The following is a 24,590-nucleotide window of genomic DNA, read 5'->3' as shown; positions in this document are numbered from 1 at the left end:
GTTTGCTTGCTCTACACTTCAAAAACATTTTACTCAAGCACGTGAATTTCAAACTAGGGCGTACATTTCTTACAATGATCAAAAATTCTTTTTGTAATTAGAAGCCGCTCATTAAATACGTAAGAAGTTATGTGGAGGGGAAAGTCATGCTGAGGGGAGAGGAAGTTGTTTCTTACATGTCAGACAAATTTTTGTACAAAATATCTTCTCACGGAAGAGGAGGGTGTCAAAAACTGACAAAATTGTTGACACTTTCACGTCCTCTAGGAGGAGCAGATGAACAATCCTAAATGCATATTTTGATGTTATTTTCTCAAAGCACTAGTGAATGTTTATGCTTTGTGGAATTGCATTGTCGCACGCAGTGCGGCACATTATCATCACATGAATGAAATTTAGTGCTAGATGTACAATATTGCTGTTTGGGCTTGATGTGTGAATCCTTTTCAAATGGGTTCCAAATGCGGCAACATTAACGTTCAACGCTCTGTCATCGTAATCATCGTCATCACTGAAACTTCAAAAGCAGTTTTTCTCTACAAAACTAAAACTTATTCGATGAAAATGTGTTCACTGTGTTTTAGTTGGAGAATAGAATACAGTGAACACATTTTCCTGTAAATTTTGTTGATTTTGAACGAAAAAACTGCTTTTGAAAATTCCGAAATCAATGACGGATCCTGCCCCCTTAAATAATCAAAGGACACTTTACAACCTGAGACGAAACTCGCGGAGACGGTCTTCTTTTTCTGCTGAGTTTTTTCTTAATCCACTCAGTGTTTTCATCAATGATGCGCATGCCGTTCAAACTCTCACATGAACATCTCAGCAAAAAACTATTGCGTTTGCATCACACCGAAGCATAAACGGCCTTTTAAGTAAAATTCCATGCCAGCAAACGTGGCAGACATTAGAAATAATAAGTCTTGTGTTTACATTTATCAGTATCTTTGGAGAAAACTGCTCCGCTGACTGAGGGCTTTAATAAAAGTTTATTTTGAATACAATACTTTTCACTTTTTCAGCCATAAAAACGACGGGCTACTTTTGACGTTTCGTGACAGCGAAATCTGGACTGCATATGACGTTGAGATTTTTCCTCTTCGCGAGTCTCTCTCAGTTAACAACCATTATCAAATTCATCGCCAAGCAAGCAAAGAAAAGCAATCCTTGACTTCTCCTTCCCTGTAAAAAAATCTTACCGCTTTTGTTCTTCTCGTATTTGATATTTGCGTTTCAAATGCACACAGGTATTAAAGGTATTTGCTCGCCTTACTAGTGATTTTAGTATTTTATTGTTTTCCTTAAGTGTTTAAGTTCAATTAGTAGTTCTTTCTCTTATATCAAAATGTTTTTTGTTCCTAATTTTGATTCCTCGGGGGGCTCCATTCATCGGGGGGGCCGGGGCATTTGCCCCCTTGAAGTATTTTTAATTGTTTCAAAGATGTTTTCCAATACCATTATAATACCAATTTGAGGTATTGACAACTCAACAATACCTAATTTTGGTATGATAGGGGAATTAGGGGCATAATGGACACGTTAAGCAAATGTTCGTTTTAAGACCCTTAAATGGCAATGTTTTTAATTTACCCCCGGCTAGTTTTCAAGTTTGATGTTAGTACGACGTGCCACATTCATTCATAGTGATAAAAATCATATCATATGTCAGAAAAGCGAGATAGAAAATTGGGTCGAAAACAAGGCTGGTAAAAAGGTATCGGGGCGAAATGAACACCTGTATGAAATTTAGTTATTCCAACATATTCAATTACTGTCAATCATTCCGATATGCAAAAGGACTCTCCCTCAATCATAATAGCTAAAAAGAACCTTTCTGGGTTCGTTACTTTGCTCAAAAATTAGATTCTTCCACGGTCTTTCTTATATGCCAATTTGAAACTGAGAAAAATTTTAAGTCAAATTTTAAAGAACAATTGAAGCAAAAAATAAAATGTTTTACCACCAAGCATTTCAAATGCATTACAGATGTCATGCAGTGAATGAACTTTTGATGAAATATGTGTATTATCAGATATTGAGAGGGTGTCCATTTCGCCCCGTATGTTCATTATGCCCCTAATCCCCCTACTTATGCATACCATAAGTCATTGGGGAGTTACTTGTTCCTCCTCGGGTAGTTATTCCCAGATTCTTTGTTTTAGCTATGAAAAAAAAGATAGCCACTATGTCAGTTATATTTTTTTCTAATCATAACAACGGTAACAATTTTATTCTAGTTGAGAACAGTTTGGCCAACTTTTGAGAGTTTTTTCAGTGCTATTGCAAAATGTTTATAAGGATTATATGGATATTTTAAGTCAGAAGATTTCTCGAGATTCTTCCTAGGGATTTTTTAAAAATGGATTCATTGGTGCAGAATGACCTAAGGAATCGAGCCCTTTGCTCAGATTTGATGGACTTTTTTTTCTTTTCATAACAACGGTCTGTCCGGGCCATACTATTTAATTCCATTAGAGTTTGTATCCTTTGACAGATACGCGCATTTCGACCTCAACTGTAAGGCCGTCTTCACCCAGACAACCAGAAGTCACATAACAGTATACGAACAAAGTCGTTTATTTGTACAAACTGCATCACTCCCGCACTACATGGTGGATGCAATCGTTTGATCGATGGGTTTCTTCGCATAAACGCTATATGTACATTCCATTTCATCCCGTATACTTGTTCAAAGTAAGTCGGACCAATCCGTAGCAGCTGTCAAATGATCTTTGTTATCATAAATTAAGTCGCATAAGAGTACAGATTAATTTGCAAGAAAATCTACACACTCGCATTGCATGTTATGTTTCATCATATAAATTATGCACGTATATCGCTTCCACTTTTGTACGTATAAGGCCCTTTCGCAACATCTTATAAGTGAAACTTTGCACATATAAGCATCGCATAACGCAAAACGTGATTTGGTTATATGTACATTCTGGTTGTTTGGGCAGTGCCGTGTACTAGAAGTCGAGTCTCGTTTTTTCTTGTTCACCCCCTGCCACTGAAGACAATTTTTGCTCTTTCTTGAACTGCAGCATTTTTCGGGGAAACGAGTCATTCGGGGAAATGGTATCGGGGAAGAGGGTCGTTCGGCGAAACGGATGAAAGGGAAATGATTTTAGGGGAAAAAAAGCATAATCCTACATAATACCGTAATCCGGGGGGCAAATTGATCACTTTTTCACAATTTTTTGTCATGATTTTCTTCGGAATTCAAAAATTGCTAAATTTATTTCGGTAAAATCAGTACTTCATTGATCTCTATCAATTTATGTTATCGATTTTTTGTGAAATAAAATTTAACATTTCATAAAATTAGTTTTAATGTAAAAATTGAAAATGACACATTGAAATTGATCACTATATAATAAAGCATATTTTAGAAAGTAAAATTTCCCTATCTACTAAATTTGGGTCTCCTGAATCTGAAAATGGTGTCATAATTCTTACAACTCGTGTATGTCATCATTTTATTGCAAAATTAAACTTTGTAAATCTGCATAATACGCCTAAATGTATGCAATTTCCCTTGAAACAAGCAGTTTATTCAACAAAAACGGTTTTATGAGCAAAAAAAACTATTCTTGTAATGCTAAACGATTTCAAAAATGATTTCAGCAGTTCACACTGAAGTTAACACAACAATTTAAACACTCAAAGTTTACATGCAGCCTTAGCACCAGCAGATTGTTTAGTGCCGATATTTCCAACAGTATTGCTAACACCTTCAAGAACTGTGAATATTTCTATGCAAAACTGACCTTAATAAAAAATGAAATAGTTTAAAACCATCATTAGACATCTATAAACTAGAAAATATGGAATGTTTGTGATGGAAACGAAGTATTAAGCATCCTTGAAAGGAAATGCTATTTGGTAACGACCCGATCAAATTCACCCCAGTGATCAATTTGCCCCCGGATTACGGTACTAGATTCTTCCTTATCAGTTCAAAATCACTTACATCTAAGGATTAGAAATTATATTGTGTTTCGTTACTATAGCAATACTCTTACTGGTAAACGTTTTTTCGCTTCGGTTTTATGCAATGCAGTCAGTAACAACTGTCAGTAACTATATGCTGCTTTTCCATACAAATTAGGGATCTATCTCAGCTTCTAGTAGTCTGAATTGGCTGAAATTAGAAAGACGAACTACAAAGAACCTGAAGTTTTGTCTGTAGTGAATTAACTCATTAAATTTCAGCGGTTCATTGATAGCACTAAGAAATCGTAAGAACGGTGATTGCCACATATTAGACACTTACTAGACATCGGCCCTATGGCCGAGTTACAGCCAGGATGATTCCAAATGCAACACTGCGGAACACTTTTTTTGTTCAAGCACAAAAATTCCGTTGAATCCATTGCCGTTCTCAAAAACATTTGTTTATTTGTTTATTTTTTTTTATTTCAACTGACTTCAAGTCTAATTGAATGGCTTAAAACAGAGTGAACAATAAAACATCAATTACAATTACAAATTACACACTCACATACTGCCCATAAAAGCATAACTGTCCCATATAGATTTTCGAACCAACACCTTTTTTCATTGCAACATCCATGTTTTATATATACCTCACTATGCATATAAAAATAAATATACTTTGTTCTAAAATGCTGTTGAAAAATATGAAGTTGGTCCCATATTGAAAAATAAAGGCATAACAGTCTCTATGTGAACTTTCAACCCAAATAGCAACCGCAAAACGTGAATTGTGTTCAAGTTTATATTTTTTGCTAATCATTGGAAACAAAATGAGTAATGTGTGCGGTTTATTTAATATTTATTAATAATTTATTAATATTATTTAATATGGCATGTATAAATGTACTAGAAAATTATGAACATATGTATGAGAAGACAAACTTTAAACTTTGAGCGCAGATTTCTCAATGTCTACCTTTTCCATATGGGACAGTTATGCCTTTATGGGCAGCATACAAACTATTAAAAACAAAAGATTTTTACCACAGCTACGATTTTAGTCAATTTGCTTGCAAATTTACCGACAATTCAAGCAAATAAATTGCGTACATTGTCATAGAATTCATACTTCATGTGTCAAACGATACTTCTCAAACAAAAATCATAATCATTTTGTTGCTCAAAAGTTATTTGTTGATGAAAAGGAAAAGTAATATACTTTTTCCATATGAGAGACTTGATGAATTTTGTGCAAGCATGTCGACTTAATTTAAATTTTATTGTACAACTTCATCCAAACTATAATGAAAGTTGAAGTTCTATCTTCCATACAAGGTGGATAAGATTACTAGAAAGTTGGATAAATCATACTTAAAATTTCTTGTGGACACCAATAAAACCAGTGTTTTATACAATTATGGCGACCTGTAGCACAACATTATGACGAGCTGGAACATTTCTGAGAACGGCATCAGATTCAGCAATCCAAATTTACCTAGAGACACAAAATTTAAACCTTGAGACTCGCAAAAATGTTATTTTTTTCGCAGTGAACAAAACTAAATGCGATTAAAAGCTTTCTTTTCGACTACTATCTCGCGGTTTGTTTGCGGTTCAATAATTTCACAAAAACAACAACAGCTCAAACATTTTGCAAACAACGCCAGAACCCGTTTGACCTAATGACTGACTGAGAACGAGATGCATTTCGGAAGCAACGCCACAATTTGAGTGTGAGGGCTGCCCCAAACCCAAACGAAATTGGCTCAAGCTTGAGCTCGGAACCGTTCGCCTTTCTCGTGAAGGCAAGGAAGTGTGTCATTCCCACCGCACCACGTAACGTTCTGTAGCCTTCCCATACGAATATTGGACGCCAATGTGCAACAGTTGTCGAAAAACGACGACTCTGACGACGATTGAATGGACGGTTCGCCACCGCGAAACATGTGAGAATGGTGCCAAAGGAAATCCTGCTGCCGAAAAAGCAAACGACGGACGACACACTGACGGTGTGGGTTTTTGGAAAATTTAGCAACAATTTAATTCCGAATTGCGAATAATGGGGCTGATGGTGCAACGGAACATTGCGAACAGCTGGGAGGGGAACCGAATATGATAGTTTTACATTTTCCTGTTGGGGAGAGTTGTTTTTTGTTTCGATTTGCGAGTATTAATTTACTGTAAGCTAAATATGATGAAATATGTTTAGCAACAGGCTTGGTTGAAAAAAAAAAAACCGTTCACGTTTGGATGAGGAGACGGTTTGTTGTTGCGGACGATGGGTTCTGAAATTGGTTTAATGAAGCAATTAATTGAATAATAAATTGGTCATTCTGGGTGAGGCTAAATTTAGTGACAATGTGTTGGATACCACACCAGTCAGGTTGTTTCTATGTGAGAAGCAAATCTGCGTTAACTCAGATACTATCAGGGATTATTAGGAGTGTTCAACAGAAAGAGTTTTAAAAGGGTTTGCAAGAGGTTCTTTATTGCCCCCAAGGATACATAGTTCTCTGGTAAAAAAAATCTATATCAATATCTGGTAAAAAAAAGTTTTTAAGGCTTGCTTGATACGTATAATAATTTCTTTAATAATTCAATTGAAAAACCCTGGATAAACTCTACCAACGCAAAACCGTTTTCTATAATACGTGAATTACCGTCACGTTCTCATGAACGTTCACGGAACCAGGCTGCGTAGTCAGTAGCTATTTTTCAAAATATTCCAAAATTTGCACATATCCTTAGTTCGTACAAAACAAAATTTCTCTACAAAGTAGCACATGTTCATTTATTATTTGACATCCTGGACCACCCATCCGCAGAATGTGTTTCCTACGCTTTCCCCCAAAAACAAGAACACTTCCGTTCGCTAATTTGCGCCGCTTCCTTGACCTACATCAGCATTCGATTGGAACCAAAACAAACAACGGAATTTTGACATCCACATCGTTTCGTGTACATTGTACCTACCGCTTTCGTACGTCAGAAGGTGTAAGGCGAAAATTGCCCAAACGAGCAGCGGCACTTTCTTCCGCGTGCGCCCATTTAAACACTTGACCAACTTTTGCGCCGGCAGACTGCGTGGGGCTCTAGTGACCTGCGACGTGACCTTTAACGGGAGCTCTCGTCTGACACCCTCGCTTTCGGGGAAAGTTTCGCATTATCCCTCGCTGTATCCCTTGAGTAACACTACACGCGAAGTACACTGCCGTCGTTTTCGTCGCGCCGATCCAATAACATAATACCAAATTTAGCGCAAACCCAGACAGGCGGCGGATGCGAGGACTTCGGACGTTTCTCGCAGACGGAAATTTCGCACCCTCCGCGACTGGTCATATTAAACAGATGCCGACCGGCCGAAAGTATACATCTGTGACTTCTCTCCCGTGTGGCGGCGTGCCGTTGCTTATTTTGGTTGAAAAAAAAAAAGTAACTGGATAATGACCAAAACCCTCGATTTGAACCCTCGTAGCTTTCGTCATTCATGATGAGGTTGTATAGCTGCTGACGCATCAGCTGATTGAGTAACATTCATAGAGATCAACATCAGCATTAGAATTCGTTGATGGTACAATTCCAGAGCTTAGTATGAAAGTTTGCTACATCCCTTTCGGTATCAAAATTAGAGATTAAGAAAAGTTAGGCTCAAATTAAAGCTAGTGTATGAGTGTATCTATTCATTCATTGAAACAACTGGCTTGTAGGAACGATGTTATACTATACTGGGTACCCATCCACTGTGGCATTGAAGGAATCGAAAAGCCGACAGTCTAGCTAAACAAAGATCTCCATTGATCTTCTTCTATTCAAAATCATTATGTGGAGTTCGTAGGATTTAAGAAATAATCTAAGTAAATAAAGACTGGACTCGGAAAAAATAAGACATACAAAAATTACCACCAAAAATTCATTTTAAATCGGAAGTCGGAAATCGGATCGGATCAAATTTTCAGCGATTGAATAATTATATATTAGCTATGTTTTGGCATTATTTATTTATTGAATTTCCTTCCCCAAGCTGAATGCTCATACATTTCTCTTAACACTGCTCATGAGATCTTGGTCGAGGATTTGCCCATCTTTCTTAAACTATTTCTCCCAGTTTTTCTTCAAAGCTTCATCGGTTTAGAATGTTTTTCTGCTTTTGTTCAACTTCTTCTTTCTTAACGTTAGCGTAGTTACGGTATAGTTCGTAGATTGGATACTAGCAACATGTTTCATGTTTCTGTTTTAATAATCTCATCCAGGCTGCTCCCATGAACAAGGCAGGGGAGTATACCTTCAGGTAGCAGAAGGCCGGCTCCAAAGGCCAATCTTGAATAAGAATATTAAAATCATGGATATCGCTATTCCCAACCACGCCAACAAAACCAAAGAATATTAAAAACTGATCTCCCAGAAAAAAAAAAAACGAGTAAAATACGCCAAATTGAAGCGGACGAAAAGAAAAAAAACGACTAATAAAACCAATGAATGTCAATTAGAAAAATGGAAGAACGCACCGAAAAATGATTGAATAAATCCTCAAGCACTTCTTCGCTACTTCTAGATGAAGCTGCAAAGATAATAACTTTTCTCTCTGGTTCTTTTTTTTTATTGATTCTGATTATTTCAGCATTGTTGTAACAAAGGAGATATAAAATCACGTACAAATAAAAGACAAAACAGTTAAACAATCAAGGATATTCACAAATACTTACTTGAAATCACCAGCATGTTATTTTAAGAAATAAAGCCTAGTTTACATACTTATGCTGTATATAATGGACACCCGCATTCCAGCACAGCACATTGTAATCACGTGGAACTGCCAGCCAAGCCACCGGATCAAAATCAAACGCCATTAGATCCGCTGCTTAGGATGCAGACAAAGCTTGAATTGTACCAATAACACCATTCAGCACAAATCACACTCAAAAGAAAGTAGAAACTTAGAGATACTGGCCAAATTAATTCTTTTTAAAAACTTTCACTGCACAAAAAATAACAGCCAACATTTTTTCACGTCCTCTCACGCTCACAGACTTTTTCTTCATTATCGCCCAAAACATAGATCTGACGAAATTCTGGTGTATTTGGCGGTTTCGCCTTCTTCGGGGCCACATTAACGCCCTTCGCTTCGTACCAATCCATTACAGGCTTGGCTTAATGGCACAAAGCGAGATCTGGGCAGAACAGCATGGGACCACAGTGAGAGCAGAGAAAGGGCAGCAAGCGCTTCTGCAAGCATTCCTCTCGATAAATTTGCCCGCTTATGGTGCCGGCTGTAGCGAACGGCTTGCTGTACCATCCGCACTCGCAGACTGCCTGCCACAACAGGTACTTCTTCGCTCATCTTTCTCTTCCGGTACTTTTTCGGAACCTCCATGCGGGACGTACCGACAAAAATCTCGAGGCCACCTTGATGTATGTCTCGTCACCCAGACAGCCTGGCTTGACCAGCCACTCACGGTACAGCTTCCGCGCACGCAATTTGGCCACCGTGTTTTCCTTGTCAGTCCGGTTTGGCGCCTTCCTGACCTTAAAAACTCATAGCCCAGCCCGCTTCATGGTCTGCTGGACGAACCTCTTCGACGAATTGATCTTTCTGGCCACGTCTCGGGTGGAAAGGTTTGGGTTATTCTTAAAGTATTGCCTCATCTTCCGCGCCTTCTCTGGATATTCTATTTTCGGGTTTCGGCCACTTCTTCGATGGTCTTCGTCTTCTGGAACATCTTCAATGTAGAATGGTGCCTTTTGTCGATCCATTTGTGCGACGGACCAGGAATTTTGCACACATAAACATAACACTCTAAACAAGTATTAATCAAAATTTCATTAGGGGTATTCACTAAATAACGTAAATCCCAGCGTAAATTGTGTTAAACTGGTAATCCTAAATATTTCACGACAACGCCTGAAATATTTCTGATTGTTGAACTTCAACATCCAAGAGCTCCTCTGAGCTCCTTGGTGATGGCAACTGATGTCAACAAACAATCACGAACTTTTTTCTGGTTTTCAGTTATTGCAAAGAAGAGAAAATGCTTTTAAAATTTTAAACATTCAGCAATCACAGTTTAGTACTACATTTATTGCTGTAATGGATAATGCTTGAGAATAAACCAATACTTCGGGAATTCGCTCATTAACTTGAGTCGTTTGGTGTAGTCGTATGCATTCTGTTGACCTGTTCGCAAAGGCTATGTGGAAGCAGGAGCAAATTTTTAATTCAGATACCAAATTGGCAAGTTTAACTACAAACGAATATCTACTGAATTACTTATTAAGTAATTTGGAAGTCTGTAATAATTCTTTTTTATTTGACTGTCGATTGAACTGTAGACCATACCTAGAGCCTTTGCTTTTAGGTGGAAAGTGCGCAAACGAAAACAAGATAATATAGACTTTGCGGCTCGTTCAACAAAGCATGTTTTCAGCAGGAAAACGGTATTCAATGCAATCATCGAGCATCAATGAGCTCTCTGGTTTGTAATTATCATTTTCACGAAAAAAAAAACCCTTCATATCACTGCTATTTTATTGTGACTTCTTTTAAAGATTCTACCATCACCCGTCTAGTCAAATTATGCAGATTTTTTCACCGTCAATCCGTGAATTCTGAAATTGGACATCAAATTGGACATTGTAATGCAATTAATTTCATTGTATTTACTCAAATGTGGTAGAGAACAAAACAGCAAACAAACAGAATAGCAAGCAGAAATAAACAGCCAGATTGCATATTCAAGTGTCAATTTTCAGCGTTCAAGAGCAATATTTCGTTTGAAATGTTTCATTGTATTAAATACGCAGTTTACGTTTTACGCAACTTTAAGTGAATACCCCTATTGATTTTCGAGATAGAATAGTTACAGCTCAAACCAAGTGTCGTATTTTTTCCAATCTTTAGGTTATTTCAAGTATATAATCAATTTAGAAGTTGTAATAGCTTGCTTAGTAATTGACTTGTGATTTAATCTTTGTCACTAGTGATTTTAGGTTATTAATTTTTTGAGCGAAAAAAATCTGTGGTAAAAATTACTATTTTAGCTGACTACGCCCGTTCATGAAACTACCATGGGATATCAGACCAATTTACTATGTTTACGGTACATCCTACCACATCACTTGTACATTTGACAGAAATAATTTACAACAATCTGATTTCGACTACAGACATGGTAAAATCAAGTACATTTCTGGTCTGCTGAAAATTGTCGGTACGAGCGCTTAAGTTAACCCCCTAAAATTGTAGTTTTACCGCACATTTTTCTTGCGTGTAGGAATATACGATTCTGGATTATTTTAGCAGTAATTTCAACAAATTCAAATGTAACTTAATAAGTTATATAAGAACTTAGGTTTCACTTATCGCTCTTACATTAATGGGATATAGAATATTAAATTTAGCAAATTTGGAAAACTTTAGCAACTCCATAAACGTGTCTTTTCAATAGTATTCATTCCATTTTTTCTGTTATTCTGTTGTTCCTCGCGTTTCTGCTGACAACTCCAGTTACACACGCCTCTTCCGCATAGGATCGCAATATTCCATATTTCCCAAAGGGTTAGCAGTAATCCCAGCAATACATGGTTGTTCCGATGTTTCGAACAGATATTGTGACGAGACGATCCTTTTTTGAATATGGAAAAATAAGCTATGACAGGGGAGTGGGCTATTAGCTGTTATCTTAGTAGAGGAACCAAGCATTTCTCCACTTTGAAACTACTGTTAAAAACCGTGTATTCCATTTTGCTATCCTTCATTTGGGATTTAACGGTAACGCTTACAAGGTCTTCCGCTGCGACAGGAACGCTGACAATAGCCGGAAAACAACAGGTGGAGGCGTATTAGTTAGCCGACTTAAAACGAAAAAGGTCGAAAGTCCCTCTTGGGTCTGCTTGGAGCAGGTCTGGACTTCGATTAAACTCGGTGATCGAAGCTGGTTTCTCTGTGCATTGTACATTGCTCCTGATCGTATACGTGATCGCGAACTCATCGAAACGCATTGCCAGTCGGTCTACTCCGTATTGGAATCCACCAAAGCAAAGGGCGAAGTTATTGTGTTAGGTGACTTCAATATGCCGGGGATCTCGTGGGAAAAATCAAGCAATGCACAGTGATTTTTTTTGCCGATTTTGTGATCGAAATAGAATAGCGTCTAAACCGTTGGTTTTAGCGAAAAAGTTTGTTCCGGGAAGTTTCTGGATTTGTAAAAGCGCTTCTTTTGATACTAGCGGCCAGGTGATTAAATCACCTAAAAGTGAGATAAAAATTTTTTTTTTTATCTGTTGAAGATAGACGGTCGGTGTCTTCAGCAAAGTTGTAGCACATGTTAATTCAAGACACTTTGTCGAAGACACCAAATTTCTATCTCTTACACATTACAAGATATCTCATTTTTTCTTAAAATAACCCTTTAAAATCAAAATTTGAGTACAACTTTTTTCTAACATTTTTGACATTTTTTGTGCCTTCTACAAAGTTGTTCAACTACCAAAATTACATGTTTTTGCTGAACATTGCAACTTGCTATCTCTTATGGTAAAATAGTTATTTCTAGATAATCGATTTTTATGGGGCTTTTTTGGACTAATAGCATTAGTTTGGACGCAGATTGACGCACTTGGCGATTTGTGATTTTGAAAGGGCTATTTCATGACTTTCAAATGACACCAAGAACTTTTGGCCAGAAGCGGTCTATTGATTGTTATGTTTTAACTAGTTAAACCATAAAAATGCATTTAATTGCGGTTTTACGACTTTTTTCTCGTTTTCATTGCGTTATTTAATATGACACATGCTGCATTTGATACGTTATGGTCATATTCATTGTTTTTAAGTTATTCCCTCACCTACAGACTTCATTTAGCATGGATTTTTTTTGTTTTGGTCATAACGTTTGACCCAACTTTTTACTCTCCATAGAGCGTTACGTAATTTGTGAACGATGCCATTTGTTTGTCACGCAACTTTTATTTTTGTTGCTACTATGTAATGTCCTTGTTCCTTCAGAAATCTCGCGACACGCGACATAGCTAATAAAAATCGTTTTCGTATTATACAAATTCTTCTATGATGTATGAACAAAATTTAAACAAAACTGATCGTGAATAATATGTGTGCCGACATTTCTATAGTGAAAGTAAATTTCACTCATACTAATGCAGACAAAGTATTTGCTGATTTAAAATAAAACCGTACCAGTGAGCGCCGACTGCACATGAATCAGAACTTTAACTTCAGTGCATGTTTTTGAATTCTGTTATAACTGTTAAAAACTCCGTGAATTTAGTGAGATCTGTTCAAAATGTCTAGTTTAACAAATACAACTATAAATTTTATTTTAAATTAGTTGTACCATTCCTTATTACAATGATTAATCATTTTTATTTGTTTGTTTAATTTGTTTACCGGCAAAACAGACCGATGCTTGAAGTAGGAGGGAACATGGAAAAGAAAGCAGTAAGGATTGTTTATTGACCATGTTGCGTATCGCGAGATTTTGAAATGAGCAAATATGTTACGCTCAGCTACTTACAAATAAAAGTTGCGTGACAAACAAATGGCATCGTTCACAAATTACGTAACGCTCTATGAAAAGTCAAAAGTTGGGTGAAACGTTATGACTCAAACAAAAATAAAAAAGAAAAACATGTCCATGCTAAATGAAGTCTGTAGAAGAAGGAATAAATTAAAAACAATGAATATGACCATAACGTATCAAATGCAGCATGTGTCATATTAAATAACGCAATGAAAATGAGAAAAAAAAGTCGTAAAACCGCAATTAAATGCATTTTTATGGTTTAACTAGTTAAAACATAACAATCAATAGACCGCTTCTGGCCAAAAGTTCTTGGTGTCATTTGAAAGTCATGAAATAGCCCTTTCAAAATCACAAATCGCCAAGTGCGTCAATCTGCGTCCAAACTAATGCTATTAGTCCAAAAAAGCCCCATAAAAATCGATTATCTAGAAATAACTATTTTACCATAAGAGATAGCAAGTTGCAATGTTCAGCAAAAACATGTAGTTTTGGTAGTTGAACAACTTTGTAGAAGGCACAAAAAATGTCAAAAATGTTAGAAAAAAGTTGTACTCAAATTTTGATTTTAAAGGGTTATTTTAAGAAAAAATGAGATATCTTGTAATGTGTAAGAGATAGAAATTTGGTGTCTTCGACAAAGTGTCTTGAATTAACATGTGCTACAACTTTGCTGAAGACACCGACCGTCTATCTTCAACAGATAAAAAAAAAAATTTTTTATCTCACTTTTAGGTGATTTAATCACCTGGCCGCTAGTATCAAAAGAAGCGCTTTTACAAATCCAGAAACTTCCCGGAACAAACTTTTTCGCTAAAACTAACGGTTTAGACGCTATTCTATTTCGATCACAAAATCGGCAAAACAAATCACTGTGCAATGGTTTCCTCTATCCAGATATCGGTCATTCCGTCATTCATTCCAACGCTTCCTTTCTTTTGGACAACTATAGTTCTGTCACACTCTCTCAAATCAATCATGTAACTAATCAGAATAATCGCCGCCTAGATCTTTGTTTCGTGAGCGCACAGGACACGGCTCCTTTTTTATGCGAGGCTCCTGTTCCGTTGGTGAAACTTACCCTCCATTATCCACCATTGTTGCTAGTCATCGACTCTAAGCTGCTTCACGATTATGTCATTTCACCTCGTCTATTACGACTTTCGTAAGGCCGATCATCGCGGTATTGCTCAATTGCTCTCGGGTTTTGATTAGAGCGTAATCTTGGACTCAGATGATATCGAAGAGGCAGCACAAACTTTCTCCAACGTTCTTTCATACGTATTAGACAGACATGTTCCCAAAAAGGTCCAACATCATTCTTCCCGTCCACCGTGGCAAACCAGCGAGCTCCGCCGATTGAAATCAAAAAAGAGAGCTGCACTCGAGAAATTCACCACACACCGCACTCCGCTACTTAAACGCTACTACGCGAGGATCAACAACGAGTACAAACAAGCCGCGAAAGATTGCTTTCTTCGATATCAGCGAGGTATTCAAACGAAGCTCAAGTACCGCCCCAAACAATTTTGGAAGCATGTTGACGAACAGCGACGTGAAGCTGGACTGCCGTCGTGTATGTCGCTGAATGGAAACGTGGCCTCCTCACCACAGGACATATGCAATCTATTCGCCGATAAATTCGCCAGTGTTTTCAATGATGAAATATTGAGCGACGAACATATCACACTCGCCGCCACTAATGTTCCAAAATTCGGCCAAACCCTGAGCAGCGTAGACATTAACAAAGATATGATCATCAGAGCCTCCTCGAAACTGAAAACGGGACGGGACCCGATGGTATTCCGCACAGTTAAAAATAATGAGGATTACACGTAATGTAAACTTCATTCATGCAATGTAAACATGACGTCATGTAAATTTAAGTCTGAAATCATGTAAAAATGTGTTATATGTCATGCAATCACTCAGGATCCTGCTGGTTTACATGACATATCATGTAAATATCCATGATATTCCACGCTCCAATTATGTGCATTATATGTCTCAGAAATTTACACGTTTCATTCGAACTGTGCGTCGTCATTTCTCAAAACGCACATGCGTGACTTAATTTCACTACTGCTTCATGTTTGTCATCTTTCGTTGACCCTTGGATATTTCTATCCACATGGAAGCTCGCACATATGTTCCCTGTCCACAAGAGCGGCAACAAGCATGATGTTGGCAACTATCGCGGTATTACCTCGCTCTGCGCTGTTGCAAAACTATTCGAACTCGTTATGATGGAACCGTTACTTGCTCACTGTAAACCTTACATTAGCGTCGATCAGCATGGATTCGTGACGTTTAACTTCATACATAACCGAGAGTATGTCGAAACGCATTCAAACCGATTTAATTTACACAGACTTGACTGCAGCCTTCGACAAGCTGAATCATAACGTTGCTGTCGCTAAACTTGATCGGCTTGGGATACATGGAGACATAGGAGACTGTTGTTCCTCTCCGTTTGCTGCATCGGGAATCCCGCAAGGTAGTCACTTGGGACCATTGATCTTCCTGATCTACTTCAATGATGTGAACCTGGTAATTGAAGGACCACGATTATCGTACGCAGATGACCTCAAACTGTTCCTCCGTATTCGTTCCATCGACGACTGTTACTTTCTCCACCAAGAGCTGCATGCCTTTGCGGATTGGTGTAATCTGAATCGGATGGAAGTGAACCCGTCAAAGTGCTTAGTTGTTTCGTTTTCACGCAAAAAGCAGCACATATTGCACAATTATACATTGTCAGGAGAAGAAATCAAACGTGTCAGCCAAGGCAAGGATTTCGGAGTGATCCTGGATGCACAGCTATCGTTCAAACAACATGTGGACTACGCCGTTGGTAAAGCCTCCAGAGTACTTGGATTCATCTTCAGAACAGCTAAGGAGTTTACGGACATTTACTGTCTGAAATCTTTGTACTGTTTTCTATCTCGCTCCATCCTGGAATACTGTTCGGTTGTTTGGACTCCCCATTACAACAACGGCGTCTTAAGGATCGAGTCTATTCAACGACGGTTCTTGAGATATGCGCTGCGACGATTACCTTGGTCGGATCCTTTTCGCCTGATTGGCTACCAAAGTCGTTGCCAATTGATTGATCTGGAGTCACTATCGATTCGTCGAGATACGGCAAGAGCGTTACTGTTATCGGACGTACTTCAGGGGCGTATTGATTGCCCGTATATTTTGAATGAAATCAAGATAAATGCCCAACCTCGTGCTCTCAGGAACAGGTCTATGCTGCGACTGCCGCTTCAGCGGACAAACTACAGTTTATAATTGAATCCCCTTGGCCTAAGCTTTCGCCTGAACATATGATATGTTTGTGCTCAACTAGTTCGAAAATCTCAAAATGTGTGTTAGTACAATCCGGACCTTCTCATTCTCGACGATCCTTGGCCTATTCCCAGAGCTTCAACACGTAAAAGTGTCTTCGACATAGTAGAAAATTGCAGAAGTTTCAATGTTGATCAAGAAAGCCTTCATGAACGTAGCCAGGATTTGCATCAGGGGTTGAAGTCCCCCTGATAGAAAGATAATTCAATAATTTTCTGTGAGAAACGTTATATGAAATATATCTTCCCTCCTTTTGCTTTTGTTGGCCATTCAACGCCTTGTAAAATATAAGATTGAAAAAGTTTCGGTTGGTAGAGTTCTATTTGGCCGGAAATTTCAGTCTTGCCAGTTATCAAAACGGAATATTAGAATGTCATATAGTTCCCTAAGAATTTCCTGAGATTAATTCCATCAGCATTTCATCCTGAAAAAACTACCGAATTTTTCTAGGCATCTAGCAAGTATTCCTAAAAATAACTCGTCAGATAATTCCACAGGAAAATGCTATGAGATATCTTCAAGATATTTTTTTTTATAATTCAGAGATTTATACATTAATTGTCACAATAATTCATCAAAAATATATCCATTTTCTTCTTCTTAGTCCTCTATGGATTTCCCCATGATTTTTGATTCTTATACACCTTGCAGAAGCTTATGGAGTCCAAGGATATATTTATTTTTAATTCTGTAGTAAGCGTAAGATGATATCCTGAAACAAGTCTTTAAAATTCCTAATGTATGTTTGGAAAAAATCCTGTTTGAATATTTGGAGAAGTCCTCAGAAAAATAATTAGTTTGTTCCTAGGAAAACCAAACGATAAATTCCTAGACCAATCAATACAATAGCTAGTTTTAGAGATGTAACTCCTATTTAAAATCAAATTATTTTTCCGGAAAAACTCTTGGAAGATTTGGTATTTTCTTTAATATTTTCGGGGAACTTTTTGAGAATTCCTCAAGAAATGAGGAGAGAAATGCTGAAGACATTTCATAGATAATATTCTTGTAAAAAATCAAAAGGTATCCCATAGAACTGGCTTGATAATTTTTTGCATAAATTGCTACAATTTTTAATGCAATACCTAGAGTAATTTCTAATCAATTCCAGGAAAAAAATCTTGTAAAATAATAAGGGAAATATCTAAAAATAATAAAACAAATTACAATTGTTGGATCTTTACCAACTATTGTTGAATAAACTCAAAAGGTATTTATATAGTTTCGAAGAACAATTTTTGAAGAATCCCTAGAGGAACTTCTTAGGAAAACCCTAAAGGGGTTCCTAGAGCAATTCCGAATCGAATGCTTCAAAAAAAATCAGAATAATTCTTGTAGGAATTCTTTGATAATCTCAGTAGTTTGTTCAGATTCATAACATGAAATTTAGTTTGGTGAATTTTTTTTTAAAAATTAAGAAACCAGAATTTGTAAAATATCCGTATAAAGCCCTAAGAAGAATCAATGAAAAATAAGAATAAAAAATATATATGCAAAAGAATGCATCTTAAACAAATTAAGGGAAACCCTATATTTTTCAATAGGCTTTTCGCTAGAACACTAGAAATATCTAATGAAGGAATTACTTATAAAAGACAATTTAAATCGTCTTCAGTCAATGGCTGCACAGACTGAACGATCACTATCGTCAGGTAACGGACAACACGAAACACTTTCGTTTGACGAAAAGTTTCCACCATCTGGAGCGGAAATCGAACCCACGCTTTGTGATATTTCCAACATGGATATTCAAAAAAAATCCTTAAAGAGCGGACAAAAATCTTCCAGAGAACACCTAGGCCCTAGGGCAGTGTTTCCCAAACTTTTTTGACTTTCGCCCCCTTGACACCAATATTTTTTGAAATCGCCCCCCTGGCATGAAATTTAAACATTTGTATTAAGCGTTAATCTAACGTTGAAGTATTGATCAATATCTCATCATAAGTATACCGAAATTTGGTCAAATTTAAAGGGTGTAATAGCCTCAAAAAGAGTTTCTTCTACTTGTATATCATTAAAAAAGTTAATATCTATAATATCTAATATTTATCATATGCATTATTAAAAAATCTATTATCCTGGCTAATGTACCGCCATCCAAAAAATTTCGACTCACATTCTGCTTTTGTCTTCGTTGAAATAAATTTACGAAATTTTGGATAATACATTACCGGTTGTTATGGAAACAGTCCAATCTTTATACAAAATCTTAAAAAAAAACTCTTCAACTCTTCATTCACTGAAATATAACGTTCAATTTAGATTTTTTTAAAGCTTTGATCCATGCAATTTAATTTCACTCAGGCCTATTTTTAAGTTTAAGTTTTAAGTTTTTTTTTTTTTTTATTGGAACCCAATTTTTGTCCACCAAAGTCACATAAATTTATTTATAAAATAATTTGTACTATGAATACTGATAAGTATGCGTGTCAACAAAATATCAAAATGAGTAAATTAACGAATGTGTGAGAAACAATTGAAACTTAATCGTCCTTGTTCTAACATTTCCTAACAAAAAGTCGCCAAACTTTTCCTTTTACTTAGAAATAAATTTCATACATCGCCAAAAGTTTCTGCTTTCAAAATGCCATTCAATATTATTTTTAGCAAAAACCATTTAGATCTAAATGACAATCAAATTCGCCATTTTTTTCTATCATAATTCAAAAACGAGCGCGTTTAGAGTAAAGAACCGATGAAATGGTAAGGTTCAAATAAATTCTTCCTCAGATGTATATGCTATCATTGAAATATGAATGTTTCTTGTAAACTTTGAATCTATTTTTGTTTTTCAATAGATTCAACTTTCGCCCCCTTTCTAGCATTTTCGCCCCCCAAATTCAGTTTTACAAATTTTCGCCCCCCTGGACCTGAAAATCGCCCCCAGGGGGGCGAATTCGCCCATTTTGGGAATCACTGCCCTAGGGGATCTTATCAAATTCTTTGATACATTCTCAAAAAAAAAAAAACCTTGACAAATGTGTTTTATGATAATGCATGGCAGATCTTTGGCTTAAGAGTGTGCTTGGTGAGATTTAAGAATTTTGTTTTGTTTTCGCGTGCGCTTGGTGAAACCCAAGCAAGCGGGTTCGCCTTATGTCGCCGGAGTATAACTCCGCTGAGATAACTCCTAACAAAACTCCTTCCTGTGAATACCATGGAGATGCAGAGGTGATCTCGGTCTCTAGTAACAATGGACGTCACACTAAAATTTCTTTCCTTCTCAGATGACCATGAGGACGTGGCCCGCGCTGTTATTGACATTACTATGTTTTTATTTTCGAAATTCTACATTGAAGATGGTATGGTACTCCTAAGCTGCATCTGTTTATTCTCCGTACAATTTTGATTATTTCGGTCAATCACGAAGTAGCAACTACGAATTGTGCGGTCATCAATGCTTATGTTTATGCTTAACTTGGCAGTTATTTGGCTCGAATCTTTTAAGTTGTAATACTTTTTTTAGCAGTTTCCTCTCATGATATATTGCGCACTGATAATTTCTTTGGTGGACTCCCAAAACTCATCAAAAAACCCAACGGCCAAGAACAATACAGTTAGTCAACTGATTACTCGATATTCTGTAAATCACTTTTTCCCCTAGCTCTATAGAATGTCAATCCCTTCAATAGAGTTTTATTTGACCCCTCTATATGTTGATTACCGATGTTCCCTAACTCTATGTTATCTATTTCAGTTTCCTATACAAGTTTACTCTCCAACCTCAATATTTCTTAAAAGTTTCAATGTGTTGAATTATTTTAACGTGTATTCGAATGAAATTTCTCAAATAAACAAAAACTTCAAAAAATGTGTTCTGAATTTTGATACTTCTCTAACTCAAAAGTCTTCTCAAACCGTGACAGGAAGAGTTGACTGTACTCAATTTTCAACCAGATTCGGATTTCACTGTTTTTTAAATAAAATTCACTTTTTACTTGAGTTAGTTCTATCTTCAAACAAATTGAAAGTGGTTGGTCCAATTCGATTGATTGCCATAAGAGATGAAAGATCTATGGATATTATCAAAGTTTTGTTCCACACGAACCATTTCAAAATTTGATTACTATTATTATGTGACTAAAAGCGAATATTGCTCTTCAGAAAAATTTCGTCATTGACTCTACTGTGAAAAAGCGTAAAAAGTTAAATTTGTTTCAAAGATAATCTTCCTCAAATTCCCTCTCAAGCGTAAACGATAAAAATTCCATTCACACTTTTTTCTTCATCGACGACTGGGAAACTGTTGCTTCCATCCGATGTCCATTTTTTTCACACCCTTTCCCCATTTCTCAATAAGCCTTGCATCCACGAGACCGATCCGTACCAAACCTCCCAAACCACGTTTATTTGTTAAACAAACTCACTTTTCACAGTTTTTTTTTCGTGGGGAAACGCTCTTTCACTCTATAGTGCCCATCTCATCCCAAGGGCTCCGATTCATTGAGCCAGAAGCCAAACGGCCAAAAAAATCCCTCCAAAACGATGCTGACGACGACTGTCGACATTCATGCTGTGTTCGCGAAGCCGCGAACAGATTGAAGCAAATTAAATTAAAAAAGTGTTTATCACGTTTTTTTTTCTTCTCCCAATTTGTTTCAGAAGTCCACGGCGACGACACCGACCGCGACCGGCAGCGATTATGTAAAACAGGTGGCGGCCCCTGCTATGACGCCCCAGCCTCAACAGCAGCAGCAGACGTGCAAGTGTGAATTCTGCGAGTACCTCCAGGCAAATCGGATCAGTTTGAGTGGCTCGGCCGGAGTAAGTTCCGCTGGTGGAGGAGTTGGGGGCGACCACGTGTTCCAGTGCGAGTTCTGTGGAGAAGGATTCGCCAGCCAGGGGAGCTTCAATCGACATCGCTGCGGCAGTACGGACATTCAGGTGTACCGGTGTGAGCAATGTCGACGAGAGTACGGGACGTCCAGAACGGAGTCCAGCATCAACGGGCTGGAAGCGAGGAGCAAATGTGATATCTGCAATCGAAACTATGTGCAATCAACGACGACGACGACGACGACGGTGGTGGGGGGAGAGGGAGTGGGGACGGAAACAACGCTTTATGGGCAGGTTGGACGGCCTGCCCTGGCGGAAGCCAATAGCTACGGTAGCAACAGTAGTGGTACCGGTAGTAGTAAGGCTTCCGTCGTAGATAGTCCAATGGAACATGACCTCAGCAGTATTGAACCGTTCGGATCGGATAGCGAATGTATTAGTGAATTATTAACGGAGGAATCGACTCCGATGCTGGACACCCAGCAAGTCGCGCTTCCCGGGAAGACCTACTTTGTCTTGGGAAATGTAGAGCTGCAGCAGATGGCAGCCGCCGTAGCGACGGGAGGATCTTACCTCCAGAATGCCAAAGTCAGTAGTGAATCAAATGTAACTAGCTTGCATCAATACGACCAATACGAGGACGAAGACTACTCATCGATGTCAGAAGATGAAGCTATTGTTCCAATAGTAAATATGCCCTTGCACCCACCGAACCCCTAATATTAATTTGTACGTTTCAATTACAGGAACCCTATGCCAAATCGCCCAACCAGGAGCAAGCCAAAACCGAGTTGCCAATCCAAGAAACGATCGTGGACACCAGCACCAATGTGGGCCTTCCGTCGTTCTCGTCCATTGTGTCCTCGTCTTCGGCCGCCTTCACTTCCATAGTCCCCCACGAGGAAGAAGGCCGGTGTGATTCGTCCAGCAAAGGACCAGACCCAGCGCCTCAACCGGATCGTCCATTCAAGTGTCACATCTGCGAGCGATCCTATCGGAACCACAAGAACCTCAAGGCCCACATCAAGGGAGCGCACGAGGGCATCCGGGCGAATAAGTGCGAGATTTGCGGGAAGAACTTCTCCGGCAGTAGCTATCTGGTGATTCACCGGCGGAGGCACACCGGAGAGCGACCCTTCAAGTGTACGACCTGCGGGAAGGCTTTTGTGGACAGTCGAGCTCTGTCGGTGCATGCTCGGCTTCATACGCCGGGCAGCCGGTTAAAGTGTAAGTTTGGCCTCACCATTAAAACTTTTTAGGGCAACTTTTTTATAGACATTCAACGAATGCACTCGCCCATGTGTGTAACTCGTTGTTTCTGAGAAGTTGAATGGATTTACACGTTATTCAACAACGCTTTTGTGAAGAAAGGATCATTCTCTACCTGCCAGTGTTGTTGGTTTGGATGCTTATTCATTCATTTGCTCAGAACAAACGAGCTACACACGTGGTTACCAATGGCATTTAGGCATTATCCCAGATTATGCGAGAAATGTTTCTATTCAGATATATCATATATCGATGTTAATATAAGTATAAATAAAGTATGGGTAAACAATTTCCCTTTTCCGAAGCATGTCCAAGAAGACCCATTTAAATACAAGAAACATATGTTACATTCCAAACGCATGAACAGAGTATGAAATCATGATATTTCAGGTTATTCTCATCGTTCTGGAGTTCAAAACCTTTAATCTACTAGAACACACAAGAAATAAAACGTTAAGATTTTTAAAATTCTAAAACAACTGCTTGCATTTACTTTATGGACGGAAATTAAATAAACTTGTTTTCCAAACTCTCATTGAGTTCATTAATTCAATCTATCATTGCATCCAAGACTTGATTGATGTTCTATACTGAATCAAAACATGGCCATTATTACTAGTGCACTGTGCTGCCCTGAATCGCAAGTCAGTCCCATCTGCATTTTCGTCGAAAATAAGTTGAGCTCAGTTTTCAACATATCTTTCAATGCTCTTTTAGCTACACTAATGAGATAATATGTTTTGTTCAGAAAAAAATAGGAAAAACCAGCAAGTCAAATTGTCCCATAATGAAAAGTAACCGAATATCAGTCCCACTACAGACTTCCGCACCGTATAACTTAACAATGAACCGTCTTTTGATCATCTTTATATTTTTCTCGGAAAGATATTGTAGTAAATAGCAAATTGTGAAAGTTTTATTAAGTTTTGATCATGTTCCAATTCTCTGGAATTTTTTGAATAATCGTATGGAAAACAAGTTTGGAAACTTCACAGCCCATTTTCTCAATGCCTACTTTTTACAGACGGGAGTAACTTGCGATTCACGGAAGTGTGTTCAAACTAAACGTAGCATAGTTTATTCAAAGGTGAGTTTTCAAGTTGAAAAATATGACCTAGAGTGAAGTTCAGAAAATTTATTTTCAAACAATTTTGGATCTATTCGTACGATTCTCTTTAAAATAGAATTTATGAAAAGTTATTGTGGTTATTTTTAATAATTCGGCAGCACTGTTCATCAGGTCCGCCAGATCACGTGCGTTCATCCGATTTAACATCTCATCTGTCAACTTGTCTAACCATACAACCAAAATTAGTTAAAAATAGTTTTTTTTTATTTTTTTCTTTCTACAAAAAAAGAATCTTCGTTGATCTTAACTTCATGAACACTAAACCAATGATTTTAAAATATTTTTATTGCTTAATGTGAATAAAAAACTGATTTGTTTTGACTTATTCAACCATCATCAAAAAACCAACATGTTTTTCAATTTTGTGAAGCTCAATATTAAGGCGAAAAAGCTTGTAATCTAAATCCAATAATGTACCAAAACTTTGAAAATACAAATGTCGCAAAGGTGGCATCGAAGCGCAGTAAATTTTTTGCTTTAACTTTATGCACCACCCAAAAGCTTAAAATTAAAAGATTTGGTTCGTTTGCTCATTATTTTTTCAGTTGAGTGCTTGTAAAAACGTGAGATTAGGCCATCTTCAGCACAGT

At 37.6% G+C, this 24,590-nt stretch overlaps 1 protein-coding gene across 1 annotated transcript in view; it reads left to right on the top strand.

Annotated features, from left to right (window-relative positions):
- LOC5568187 (zinc finger protein 420) overlaps positions 1-24,590 on the top strand; it is a 204,869-nt gene that overhangs the window by 161,301 nt on the left and 18,978 nt on the right. The window contains exons 4-5 of the mRNA XM_021848223.1: positions 21,429-22,289; positions 22,349-22,829. Of these exons, the coding sequence (XP_021703915.1) occupies positions 21,429-22,289; positions 22,349-22,829 (1,342 nt within the window). The remainder of the gene's footprint in view (positions 1-21,428; positions 22,290-22,348; positions 22,830-24,590) is intronic.

The sequence above is a fragment of the Aedes aegypti genome, chromosome 2 (assembly GCF_002204515.2).
Source record: "Aedes aegypti strain LVP_AGWG chromosome 2, AaegL5.0 Primary Assembly, whole genome shotgun sequence".
Lineage (NCBI taxonomy): Eukaryota > Metazoa > Arthropoda > Insecta > Diptera > Culicidae > Aedes > Aedes aegypti.
The sequence above is the reverse complement of the archived record's forward strand: the minus strand, read 5'-3'. Positions and strand labels throughout refer to the sequence as shown.